At 39.5% G+C, this 13,885-nt stretch overlaps 1 protein-coding gene across 1 annotated transcript in view; it reads right to left on the reverse strand.

Annotated features, from left to right (window-relative positions):
- Window positions 1–2,789: 2,789 nt before the first annotated feature.
- Window positions 2,790–13,885, reverse strand: part of LOC309507668 (NAD(P)(+)--arginine ADP-ribosyltransferase 2-like) — a 246,493-nt gene continuing 235,397 nt past the window's right edge. Inside the window, exon 4 of the mRNA XM_082182011.1 lies at window positions 2,790–3,065. Coding sequence (XP_082038137.1) covers window positions 2,922–3,065 — 144 coding nt within the window. The 3' untranslated portion in view covers window positions 2,790–2,921. The remainder of the gene's footprint in view (window positions 3,066–13,885) is intronic.

The raw sequence follows: 13,885 nt of genomic DNA on the forward strand, positions 1-13,885 counted from the left end.
ACTTTATTCCACTATTAATTTCCTTCTCTCTGGGCCTCGAGTTAGTTCACGTAGAATAACTGCGCAGCGCTTCTGTATTGTACGTCACCCGCATCACACATGACCAGCGTCGGCCAATAGTGAGCCTACGTGTGACGTACAACACAGTTATACTACGTGAACTAACTCGAGGCCCAGAGAGAAGGAAATTAATAGTGGAATAAAGTTTTTTTTTTGTTTTTTTTTTGTTTTTTTGTTTTTGTTTGTCCACATTCCTCTCCTACGACGACACAACGTTTCGACAGGCCATCCGTCCCATCCGTCACATATCCGATTTATATCTGATTTATTTTCACATATGAATGAGGCCTGAAACCGATCTCGAAATATCTGAATGCATGTGTTTTTTTTCCTGTTTACACTGTCATAGAACACATCCGAACTGTGTCACATATGAGCAAAAAATCTGAATTGGGTTACATTTCACTTGTAAACGAGGCCTTAGAGCTGTTACACACTACATGAAAGGTCATTTTCAAAAATCCATAATAGGGGCACTTTAATTTTCCTTGCTTTTATTTTGTGATTATTTTAATTCCTTGCTGTGTAAAGCACTTTTAATTGCCAAAGTGTATGACGTGCTATACAAATAAAACTGCCTTGCCTAATGTTGCATCACAATAAATAAATAAAATGGATGTAATTGATTGTGAGAGTGAATAAAGAATATGCTGATGTACATGGACTCAAGTCGCTTTTTTGGAATTTATTAAATTCAATAGCATTCATGTAAAATATAAATAATAAAATAGTGTAAAATGGGCTGTAATACTGTAAAATGAAATTGCGGTATGGACATCATACTGTAAAATTAAATTGCGGTAAGGGCATCTTACTGTAAAATTTAATTGCGGTAAGGGCATCTTACTGTAAAATTAAATTGCGGTAAGGGCATCTTACCGTAAAACACATTTACAGGTAAGCTACTGTAAAGGGGAACTTACAGTAACTTACTGGCAATAGTGCTGCCAGTAAGTTACCGCAAAAATACGATAAAATGTCTAACAGTGTAGATAGGATGGATTTTCTTTTTGTGCAGACTTTAAGTAAACTTTTACCAAAGATTAAAATATTGAAGTTCAGTCCCTGAAGTGTTTATTAATTTGTCTCGAGTAAAATCAAAACGCAATGTACCTATATAGGCCTAACCCTACACATCAACTTTTAAACCGTAATCTACATTCTGAATAAACCATTATTACTTCTGTATCAAACATATTCTTTGAGGTGGGAAAACTTGATAAACAAAAAAACAAATAAACATATAGCAAGAAACACTGAGATAATGTTGAGTAACACAAAACAGATGCAAGAACTCTATTCATTACACTGTTAAAAAAATTGTGAAATTTACGGTAAAAAAACGGCAGCTGTGGTTGCCAGTATTTTACCGTAAAAAATATAGTGGCAACCTTTTATGTTTTACGGGACTTAAATTTACGGGCAAAAATGTAAAAAAAAAAAAACGGTGAAATTTTACATGAAAAAAACATCAGCTTGGTTGCCAGTATTTTATCGTAAAAAATATGGTAGCAACCTTACTTTGGACTTACATTTACGTAGGGCTGGGCGATGTGGCCGAAAAAAATTATCACGATAATTGTTTTATATCAGTCGATATCGATAATTATCACGATAAATGTCAAATCTTTCTTTCTTTCAAGTTTAAAGGCAGATTTTTGCTCCTAAGTGAAAGTGACATGAGGCATTGCTATGCTGAGGTGTAAAGTCCAGGTTCAGAAAAGTTAAAGTCCTCCTCAGTATTTTGTTCCAATCACCTGGATTTGCTAATTAGCACAGTTTTTCAGCCAGGAGATAGAAATCAGCTGGCTGAGTTCATGGGTGGAATAAACATATGGCAGGCAGGACTTCTACTTTCTGATCTCTGAACTATACACCTCTTAGTCAAAGATGAGCAGAGAAATACTGATGTTATGCTGCCGGTTGCTTTATTTAAAAGCAGTAACTGTGTAATTGCTGATGCAGTGACTATCTCCTTGCCAAGTACACATACATGTATCATTGTCCACTAAATAACTGCAAAGATTTGAGGTTAATTCATGTTTTTAATGAATTCACTATTACACATTAGGTGTTCGCAGTTTTATTTAAAGAGATGTTAATTTTCAGTGGACTCAAATGAAGTTCACAGTAGTATCAGTATAAATACTAGTTTTTAAACTCGAACTGTTTGAAGCAATCAGTTTCCCAAATAATATGAGTTATTTTCCATGGTATTTTTACTGTAACATACTGTAAAAAAAGGAGAGCTGTAAATTACAAGTAGATTGCTGGCAACCACAGCTGCCAGTAGATTACTGTTATTTTACAGCACCATTTTTTACGGTGATCAGATGCAAGGCGTGAATGTTAAAGTTCTTATTAAATATGGTCAGCAATCCTCCACCTCGTCCAGTGAGCCGAGGGATATTGATATAACTGCAATAATTCAGCAGTAATTCGTTTTGAAGGTTGAGGAGCGCTAGGCGATCATGGTTGAACTGCCTTGAATTAAAAATTATAAAAAAAGGACTAAGGCAACTAAGTCACGTTGCTTTAGTCCTATATTGAAAATTTTGAATATTGAAATATTGAAAATATCGCTACATTGCACTTAGAAAGTCATTCAGTCAATATGTTATTGCTGACAGATAGAAAGCACTACAAATGTTCAGTAATGTGGTGCAAACGATGCAAGTATAAATGAAGAAATGAATTAGAGACACAAAATCACTTTTGAGGCCACTGAATTGGGTCACTTAAAATGAACTTTATTTAATTTTGTTGAAATCAAACAAATTGTGTTTTCAGACAAATAATTATTGAACTAAACCAAGAGAGACAAATGTTGGGGATGATGTACATAATTATATCATGTAAATTCAAAGCACGTTGTTCAGCGCATACGACTTTATTTTGGTCTTGGATGGTTTCTTGAATAGAGCACAGTTCAGGTCACTTCTTGTTCCAGTGCTTTTCAAAGTGAACACAGTGTCACACCACAGATCTTTCTGCTCACCTATTGTCTTGACAGCAGTGACTTTAAACTTCTCATATGGAGGAATCAGCACCTCTTTCTCATGAGGAAGCTTAGAATATTTGATCACATCAGCGCCTTCACAAGTGTAGATTTCAAAACAAGATACTTTTCCAAAACGTTGTGCTACTTTACGATCAAGAGAGGAGGATGCAAATGAGCCGAATCGAACCTCTTTGTTCAGAACATACTTATAAAATTCAACATTTGTGCCCCGATAAGTAGAATAGCATTGATTTTTTTTTTTCTTCAGAATCTGTATTGCATCTGTTAACAGAAAGTAAAGTGAATACCATTTGAATGTCTCGTGTCCGTACTGGTTTTTATCACGACGAGTGTCAAGATTGAAGGGATTAAATACAAGAGCATCACTGTACAAATAAATGGCGATTAAATTATTCTTTGTCAAATCATTATTTAGGCTCTTGACCAACTTGTTCCCTTTTTTCCAAGCCGCTTCAAATTCAGGCGAGTTATTGAGTTCATTCTGTAAAAGTTCTGTATTCACCAGATTCAGCATTTCATCTCTACAGCACATATATTGATCATCAACAGAATCCAGTGCCATATCCAATGGATATATCTTTCCTTCAACAGCAGCAGCAGCAGCTCTGTGATCCTGAAGCAACAGGAATCACAATGATCACATCATCAGTATTCATGTCTGTAAATATTCATACTAGAACACAAGCTTACCTGTCCTAGAGAAGCTAAAATGAGAAGAAGAGCTTCAATGATCAGCAGCATCTTGATTCAGTCAAATCCCTCTGATGATCTAGTAGATCTAGTGAAGAACAGATGATGAAAGACAACAGCGTTTCACTAAATTCATTACTCCAATGGCAAAATGTCCCCTAAAATTACCTGAGAATATAGTGGTTTATTCTTCTTCTCTTTTTTTAGGAGCTCAATGAGAGGAGAGGAGAAGATCAGAAAAGTCAATCCCTCACAGCCAGACGACAACGACTCTTCAAACCAAGAGATGAGGAAGGTGGCTTTTTTATATCACTGAAAATGTCTGTGCTTGAGTACTGGAACATATAGCAACTGTGCAACAGTTCATCTGAATAGTTTAACTCTCCATAATGCAACACCTGTGAAAGTCTGGTGTATTTGTGGTTTACAAAGGACAAACTCGTTCCTGTCATGTCAATGCCAGCAGAAAGAGGGTTGACTTCAGATTATGATCATGGAAATGTGCATCATTGCAGGTCATTCATATTAAGCTCAAAACTAAATAATGTTTTTTTTGTTTTTTAAGATACATCTACTGATGTAGAAATTAAGATCTGAAGAGTAAGTAAAGCTGCTTGCAGCAATTACAGAGACAAACACATGACATGCACCCCTGTTGTGAATCATTTAGAATAATAATAGTTGTGAATGTTCATAATAGTCCTGAATAATAACAGGGTAAACTGCCTTGATATTAGGCTGTTCAGCTTTAAAAATGCACTACCCATAATGCTTTGGAGAGAGTAAGAGCTGTGAGGAACAGGGCAGAGAACTAAGAATGTGATTCAATATGTGCGCTGCAGAAACAATTGAATACCTGTTTAATACTGCTCACAACTTCAGCAAACAGTTTTATTTTAATTCAAGTTGTCAGTCATCATAAATGCATGAGAAGAAAAGACACGACACCTCCAGTAGGTTTTGATAGTGTGATAACCAAACTTTTGTGGGTTTTTTCTCTGTTCACTGTGGAAATGACTCTTACAATGGGTTTTTTGTGTTGAAGCTCTGTCAGAGTTAAAGTAAAAAAAGGTATGTGATTCAGTCTGAATATGCAGATGTGTGTTTCTTAATGTGTTAATGACTGTATAATGACAAAATAATTACTTTAAAGGTGAACTAAGTAACTTTTTTTACCTTAACTGAACAGCTTCGGAGTCATTGGAATGGTTATATTATTTATTTCGGGTTGAATGGTGGTCGTTTCGCGCCCCCCTGGTGCCCGTGAGCGGAAAATCCGCACTTGCAACTTTGAGCCGGCGGGCCGCCGGCCGCTGCGTCAGGAAGTCTCGCGTGATATCAGGTCTCGCGATGTAAACAATTGCTTTACGGCCAAAAGAAATCTGCTAAAATGCTGTCATTATTGCGCTCCCTCAGGCTGTCCGAACCCGAATGAAGAAGACGTTTTAAAGAACGTCCCATCTGCTTTGATGTCGTTGATCTATAGCCTCTGGTGTCTGAGAATCAACAACGAGTTTTTACGACAGTGTTGTCAAATATCTATTCCGAAGCTGTGGGGGGAGCTCTAGAGAGAAACCTGCGAGCAAAAAGCGAGAATACAGCGAAGAAGTCCCGAAGCTACTGAGTGCTGCTTTAAACTACAGCAATATAAAACAACAATTTAATATGATGAAGTGCACTTAAAGGTATATAGCAACAAATCTTGTATTGAAAGCAGAATTAAAGAAGTCTTCTACATAGAATTTATCCATATCACTGCAACCTTTTATGTGATGGGAATAGATCTAAATACTTAAAAAACTTCTCACGATTCGTTAATCCCGATAGCTGTAATAGTAAAAACATATAAAAGCTGTAATAGTAAATGTTTTCGAGAGAGTTTCACATGTAATGCTAAATATTTCATATGCAAGCATGTCAGCCAATCACAGCAGAGGGCGTTTACACTGAAGTCTCACAGCAGCCAATCACAGCAGAGGGCGTTTACACTGAAGTCTCACAGCAGCCACGCCCCTTCAAACAGAGCGTTCATATCAGAGGCTAAAATCAGGCTAGGAAATATGCCTTTTATTTCTAAATTATAACAACTTTTAACCTAAAAAACATACTAACATTAGAAGGGCACCCCAGGAAACATTCTAAAAAAATAAAATAATCCATGCAATGGGACCTTCAAAGAGTTTCTGTTGAGTTTTGTGGGTCACCATTGTGCTGAAGAGTAGAGCCTGTTCTGGATGAGCAGAAAAACACAGATGCTATGTTGCATGTTGCTTTATTTAACAGGCAGTGATTGCGTACTTGTTGATGCATTGATGATCTATTTGTTAAGGTCTTCGACTCATTCATGTGTGCTGTTGTTAACTAACACTTATCTGCAAGATGATTGAGTTAAATCGATGTTTTGTTAACTGTTAAAATATTTTTTTTAGTGGACTCAAATGAAATAAGATCACAGTATAAATATGAAATGGCAATTGATCAATTTAAGATAGAGTCAGTTTACAACATCATGACATCTTGACGTCAAATAAATGTTGAATTGACATCAAATACCAACAAACAAAGCATGACATCAAAATAACATCAAAATTACATCAGCAGAGGTCAATATGACTTTCATTTTGGACCTATTTCGTGACGTAATTTTGACATCAATGTTTGATGTCACATTGATGTTAAATTGACATCAAATGCCAACTGAGATATCTCAAAAAAAATTTGTTTGCTATGGCGAGGGATTAAAGTAATGTCAAAAAAGGAAACAGAAAGAAGTCTATTCAAAATGTAAGCATGTTTGGAAACATTTAAAGGGGTCATGACATGATAAATAAATTTGCCTAGATCTTTTGACATTTAAGAGTTATTTGTACCATTAAAGCATTTAATTAATCAAGATCCAAAAAATGACTCGTTTTGATAATGCGGGATCTGTGACGTCACACGGGCAAATATTTGCATATGACTGCCTCCAGAGTAAGACATCGACGAATAGTTTAACATCATCGCATCACAGGCCCCGCCCACTGGAGTTCAGATGCTTAAAGGAGAACTCCGGTCAATTTTAACATTGAGCTAATTTTTTTGTAAATTTGGAGTGCTGTCAGTACAGAGAACAACGACAAAAATTGGTGTTGCCTACACCGTGTTATCCTCTTTTTAAAATTTGCACCCTGTTGACTTAAAGGGTAACTAAACCCTAAACCAACTTTTTTTAGTTAATGATCTGTAAGAATGGGGCTTTATTAGTGCTGTTCATTGATTCGAGTAACTTTTTTGACATTTGGGTATAAAATGTTTTAATTTTACAATATATGGTGTAAAAACGTCTGAGTGCTGCTCTCTTCAGGTTGAACGGTGGCTATTGCAGTTGAATTTTCCTATTGGATGTTTGCGGTGGCAAGTGACGTAAGCGGTGGCAGTTGACGTAAGCAGGTTCCAGCTCACCACGCCCCTGGTACGAGCTCACCACGCCCTTGCTAGCGTTATCTGTATTTAGTACAGTGGGCAGGAGGGTACGTAGGTGTAGTGTTGCTGGTTGCAACAGCACTGCTGGACTGCATAGCTTTCCAGCAGACTTGGAAATTAGGCGCCAGTGTTTACATGCATTGGCCTGGAAGACCGTGAGTGTGAAACCTGCATTTTACGTAGGATTGCTTCTCCAACGCAATAGAGGTGGAAATGGGCTTCTCCACACAGCTCGCGCTGAAAAGCGACGCAGTGCCAAACGCTGCTCCTTCTGCATGGACTCCACCACCGCAGCGGCATCTTGATGTGAGTGATCATCATATATATTTTAATCAGAATTTATGGTTAGGCTAAAGTTAATCATCTGGGGTCGACAAACGCGTCGGCGCATTTTGCTGGATTTTTTCACATAGCGGCAAAATATGAATATGCCTATAGAGAGCGTGCGCTATTGACATCAACTTGATAAAACTCATCAGATGCATGTACTTTACGTCGTCTTGCGGCCCTGTGAGTCACTCTCCATTTTAGAGAGTCTGACAGCAGGTCTCAGGTGCATGCCCCCCCGCTCATGGTTCGTCCCCTCTATCTCCGCTGGGGTCTGCCCACTTTTCTAGCATTTTTCAAATATTGCCAGTCGGTGGAGTCAGGCTCTGACCAGGGGTTTAGTTACCCTTTAAATGGGGCAAGTTTTAAACCTGCTTTTAGCCTCTTAACATCCTTGATCTGTCATTACAAGTGCACAGCCATGTGAGTGATTCCTTCAGAGTGAACACGGTGAATCTGACTGCAGTAGATGTGAAAGATATGAATAAAAGTGATATTAATTCAGCCAGCGCACATACCTGTATTTACTTCCTGTTTTCGGTCGAAGTCCACAGTAGTCGATTGTCGAGTTCACGCGCGTGATCATAGGTAACTAAGCAACAGCGGAGACTCAGACAATTGACTACTGTGGACTTTGACCGAAAACAGGTGTAAGATAACACGGTGTAGGCAACACCGATTTTTGTCGTTGTTCTCTGCACTGACAGCACTCCAAATTTACAAAAAAATGAGCTCAATGTTAAAATGGTCCGGAGTTCTCCTTTAACAGCTGACGTTTGCCTACACTGGATGTGTGTCGTGTCAAAAGTGTAACAGGCTTATTAAGGCTGAGATGACTCCATATTTAATATACACAGATTTTGTGGCTCAGATAAGGTCCAGTTCTGGTTTATTTCTTTGCTCTTGGCTGACATGTGGCACCCCCCCCCCCCCCCCCCCCCTTAAATAAAGACTTAAAAAGGATCCCAACTTCAGAAACAAGTGGATGGTTTATTTTAATGCCATCCCGAATCGTGTCGGATGATTAAATGTTTGTTTGGGGCATTTTATTTAAGCCGTGTTTCCACCGCAGGAACTTTCCCCTGGAACTAGATACTTTGGGGTGGGACTCGGTGTGTTTCCACCGCAGGAACCAGAGTCTAAATAAAGTTCTGTGTAAAAATGTTTTCCTCCAAAAGTCTCTGCTTGCGAGGTAGTACTTTTTCAAAGTTCAGGAACTTTCAGGGGTGGGACTTGGGCACTGCATGTTGATTGGTTGAGTTCATGTCGCATTTTGATTGGTTTATTCCACTCAGCATTTTATTTTAACCACCATCTGTTGCGGTGCGTGCAGTAACAGTTGTTTGCTATTTGAATCGACACTGGAGTTTGAAAAATACGACCAACGACGACGAAGTTCAGGCTTTATTAAGCTTAAATTCAGAAGATGAAATCCAGAGGAACTATAAAGTAGCGCGCAGTCCTACGTCACCGGACTAATTTGCCTAATCTTCACGGTACATTAGACCTCGATGGAAACGCAGAAAGCAACAGGTCTAGGGGAAAAAAGTTCCTGGGACAAATTGTTCCGGGTAATTTCTGTGGAAAGGCGGCTTTAGTCAGCTAGGGACAGTGTAATGGAGAGTTTGTAAAGAAACTTTTGCTGACAGATGAAGCAACAACTGTATTAAATCTGACAGCAGCTGCCTCTGTATGATACTGTTTCCTTTACAATGACAATTGTAGCCAATCATAATAGTGGCTGTTTATTGACAAGCCTTTAATGAGTCGCACCTTAAAACCGTTGATTTCAGACAGAGGGTCAGAATGAAGATTGAAAATAATCGTCATTAAAATAATAACGTATAGCTGTGAATTTTGTGGACTGGAAAAATAAACAATTTTGTTTTTGTATTTACTCAAGAATATTTTGGAAGTATTTAGAAACCTATATTAGCAGAAAACAAAGTGTTTGCTTTTTTATTTTCAGAATGACATTTTGGAAAGCAAAGAACAATACATTACAGAAACATTTATTTCATTAGGAAAATTATAAAAAGTGAGCTCTTTGCAAACCATTTTTTGAATAAAACACAACATTTTTGACGAAACATACACAAAATTGACTGTGTGACTTGTTATTGTGGCATTGAATAAAAAAGTACAGGTGGAAAAGGAAAAAATTATATCATTTGAATTTCCTGTTTCACGGAGTCTGTCACCTTCAGCTCCACCCACTCGTTCCCAGTCACCCGATGTCAATGTGAAATTTAAAAAGTTGGTTTGAGAGCCTGACCCCAGATTTGATCAGATGATTTTTCATAACCTGCTCTACAACTGTACCAAATTTCATGACATTTTGCATAGTGTAACGAGGTTCAGATGTTATGGGAAGAAGGAAGCGGGAACCGGCGAATATTCAAGAATGTTTCCTCACGGTCGACTACCGCCACACATTATAAAACAAAACACAACATAAATTCACTTATTGTAAAAGAGATTTGATTAAATTCAGCTTTTATAAGAAAAATAAATAAATTAGAACAATAAATTAATAATACTTTATGCTTTGCGGATGAGAAAGGAGTCAATGAATCCTCTGTCTGCAGTCAAATGGGGTCAAAGTCTACTGTATGTTCATCATCTCCTGAATTTTTTCTCCTGTTGCTTTCCATGTTTTTTATGCAGAAATCTCTACGTCTTCATCAGGGCTTAAGATCTATAATTCAGACCCGAGTTCACAAACAGGGCTTAGATTAAACCAGGATTAGACCTTAGTTTAATTTGGACATTTTATGCCTGTGCAAGTTGCTTTCAGTTAATACAGCTCAAACATGTATTCTAGTCTGGAACTAGCTTAAACTAGCTTGTCTGTGAAACCGGGGGAAAGATTATTAGGTCGATCACAGGGGATTTAGCATATTCGAGGTTCATTGGTATCAAACGTTTAAAAACCAGTGCTCTAAGAGGTTGAGTGGCGAAACAGACAATAGAAATAGCAGACAAAATGCAAATGTTCAGAACATCCTTATCGAAATTCAAATGTGTTACGATGAAGCAAATATTAATTCTCAGGTATTTGCTGTGAGGAATCTCTATATATATCTGTAGTGTGATGTTGATGCATCCAGCTCATGTTTGGCTGTAGGAAAGTGTTCAGCTCATCTGAAAGTGCAACACCTCTGAAGGCCTGGAGTGTTTGTGGTTTCACACACACAAGCACAAATTCTTCCAGTCATTGTCATTAAACAATTAAAGTTTGTGTAACAAGACTAGAACAAGTACATTAATAAAAAGAATATTTTTTAGTGAACTGCTATCCTGTATTGATGTATAACATGCTAAAAAACTGAAACAGAATGTTAATGTATGAGATGAAAGTATAAACCTGGGGCTTACCATGATGGTAGTTGATCAAACTCAGGGCTATGGTATTAGTTTGAGTTGACAAAACCAAACCAATCCAATCCGGCTTTGATGTTAGCCATGGAGCGTTAGTTACAATGTTGATGAACACCGCTTAAAGCCAAAACACTTTTATAGGGCCTAAAACCCAGCCCAGATAGCAACATTGGTTCGGCCCAGATCTGGCCCACATCTGGCACGTGTGGAATGGCGGCCCTTTGGGGCGGACCGCTCCTGTTTGCCAGATCTGGGCCACAAGCAGGCCATAGCAATGCCACATGTCAGCCAAGAGCAAAGAAATAAACCAGAACTGGACCTTATCTGAGCCACAAAATCTGTGTATATTAAATATGGAGTCATCTCAGCCTTAATAAGCCTGTTAACAAGCAGAATCACTGAAGGAAAGAAGAGAACAGAAAAAGAGACACAGACTAAAAAATCATGCACAACACCTTTAAAATACACTGTAGAAAAAAAACAGAAAAAAAAAACTGTGAAATCCATAGCAGCACATGGTGCCCAACAATTATCATTAATGAAATAACAGCTAAAGATAGTTAAAAAAGGAACTATTATTATGCGTGCAGACAGTAAGGTGAGCTGCATGACTTTTCTCCGTACTTCATTTTTTTCTCAATTTAAAGTACTTTATTGTCATTATTGTATCAGATGAAGAGACAGGAGGGATGCATGAGGCACATTCACTGGCTTTATTTACCTTGATAATAAAATTAACAAACGGACAGGGAAAACACAATCCAGGACATGCAGGAATATTTTCAATCATAATAGTTGATTTTGAATATCAACTTCTGTCCTTATTTGAAGGAAAGAAGAACTTGAACAAATCTTCTCATCTTCTTCCTGCGGTCTTCGTTCATCTCATCTGATAATGCGACCCTTGTGAAGAAGACCTGTGGTTTCATGCAGGACAAACTCTGAGTTTCTCTCTGCTTAAGATGAGTCATACAGCCCACATGTAGCCCTCATCAGTTTTGTTTTTTGTATTTTTGATAATTTTTAATGCCAACTGCATTTTGGCTCAAGTTTATTTATTTGTATTTTATTAGTCAATACTATTTCACCCCAATTTCCTTAAATCAATTTTACACTAGGTACACAAAGTTCCACTCAGGTTCTTAAGGACAAAAATGTCCCCATTGAAACGTACTTGGTTACTTACGTAACCTCGGTTCCCTTAGAGATAAGGGAACGAGTACTGCGTTGCAAACGCTGTGGGAAAACTCCTTTTCTCGAGAATATTGAAGCCTTTATTTTAAAACGCATTGCTGCAGCACAGGCGAGAGCATCAGGCTAGCGCGAGCATGCTGATAGGCTGTGCTGTGGGCAACTGCACGAACCAATGGCGGATAGGCAGAGGCGCGCGAACCAATCAGGGTGCTTGGCACACTGCCAAAGTCAAGCGCGCGAAACTACACGTGACCATAGAATATAAATACAGATAAAATCCGCCATTTGACAGGTATAATCGACTGAAGTGAAAACACCTGACACAAGATAAATAGCACGGCAAGGCAACGCAGTACTCGTTCCCTTATCTCTAAGGGAACCGAGGTTACGTAAGTAACCAAGTACGTTCCCTTACGAGAACGTTCTCTCGTACTGCGTTGCAAACGCTGTGGGAACGCTATTTAAAACGCCGTACTATAATCTTGTGGCCGCTCTGACTCACCAAGTTACAGAATTGGCCAAGATAAACGAGACCGAAACATCGGGCCCAGAAATTTAAACCATAAGAAATGGCCAAGGGCCAGTCTTACGTAACCCACAACTCAAGGTGACAACCGTGTGTCTGAGTCAAAAACTAGTCTGGATCCACAGAGCCAGGGTCTAGATAGAAAGCACTCGTGCCTGCAGAGCAGGGACATCCAAGTTGTAAAATCTCACAAATGTGGACGGAGCGGACCAGCCGGCCGCCGCACAAATGTCCTCGATAGGAACACCACTCGACCAAGCCCACGAAGAGGCGACACCTCTCGTAGAGTGAGCTCTAACACCTATGGGACAGGATAGGCCCAGTGAGGTGTAAGCCAGAGCAATGGCATCAACTATCCATCTGGACAGCGTGAGCTTAGTGACCGGAAGGCCTTTGGTTCGGCCCCCGAAAAAAACAAAGAGCTGTTCAGACTGTCTGAAAGAGGCCGAACGCTCTAGATAAATTCTCAAAGCTCTGACAGGGCAGAGCGTGAGAGAATCACTGTCCTCCTCAGTGGGAAGAGCTGACAGAGAAATAACCTGGGCTCTGAACGGAGTTGAGAGCACCTTAGGAACATATCCATGTCTTGGCCTAAGAATGACCTTGGAGTCATTAGGGCCAAACTCCAGACAGGAGGCGCTAGTAGAAAGCGCCTGCAGGTCCCCTACTCTCTTCATTGACGCCAGTGCCAGGAGCAGGGCGGTTTTCAGAGAGAGGGGCTTAAGATCAGCTGACTGAAGTGGTTCAAAGGGAGGCCCCTTAAGAGCCCGCAGGACCAGTGAAAGGTCCCAGGCCGGTACAGACGGCGGCCGAGGCGGGTTAAGCCTTCTGGCGCCCTTAAGGAAACGATCTATAAGGTCGCTTTTACCTAAGGAGGCTCCGGCTTCCAATACGTGATAAGCAGCAATGGCTGCCACATACACTTTGAGAGTGGAGGGGGAACGACCCGCGTCCAACATCTCCTGTAGAAAAGAAAGCACTTTTGGTACTTCACACGTGTGTGGGTCGAGGCCTCGAGCTAAACACCAGCTGGAGAACACTGACCATTTAAGGTGATAGAGGCGTCTGGTAGACGGAGCTCTAGCCTCCTTAATAGTGTTCAGGACACCTTCTGGGAGATCCTGGGGTACCCGTTGAGTGGCCATACATGTAGGTCCCACAAGTCGGGACGGGGATGCCAGATTGTCCTGTTGGCCTGAGCCAGAAGGTCGCACCTCACT

The sequence above is a fragment of the Leuciscus leuciscus genome (assembly GCF_965113295.1).
Source record: "Leuciscus leuciscus genome assembly, chromosome: 1".
Classification (NCBI taxonomy): domain Eukaryota; kingdom Metazoa; phylum Chordata; class Actinopteri; order Cypriniformes; family Leuciscidae; genus Leuciscus; species Leuciscus leuciscus.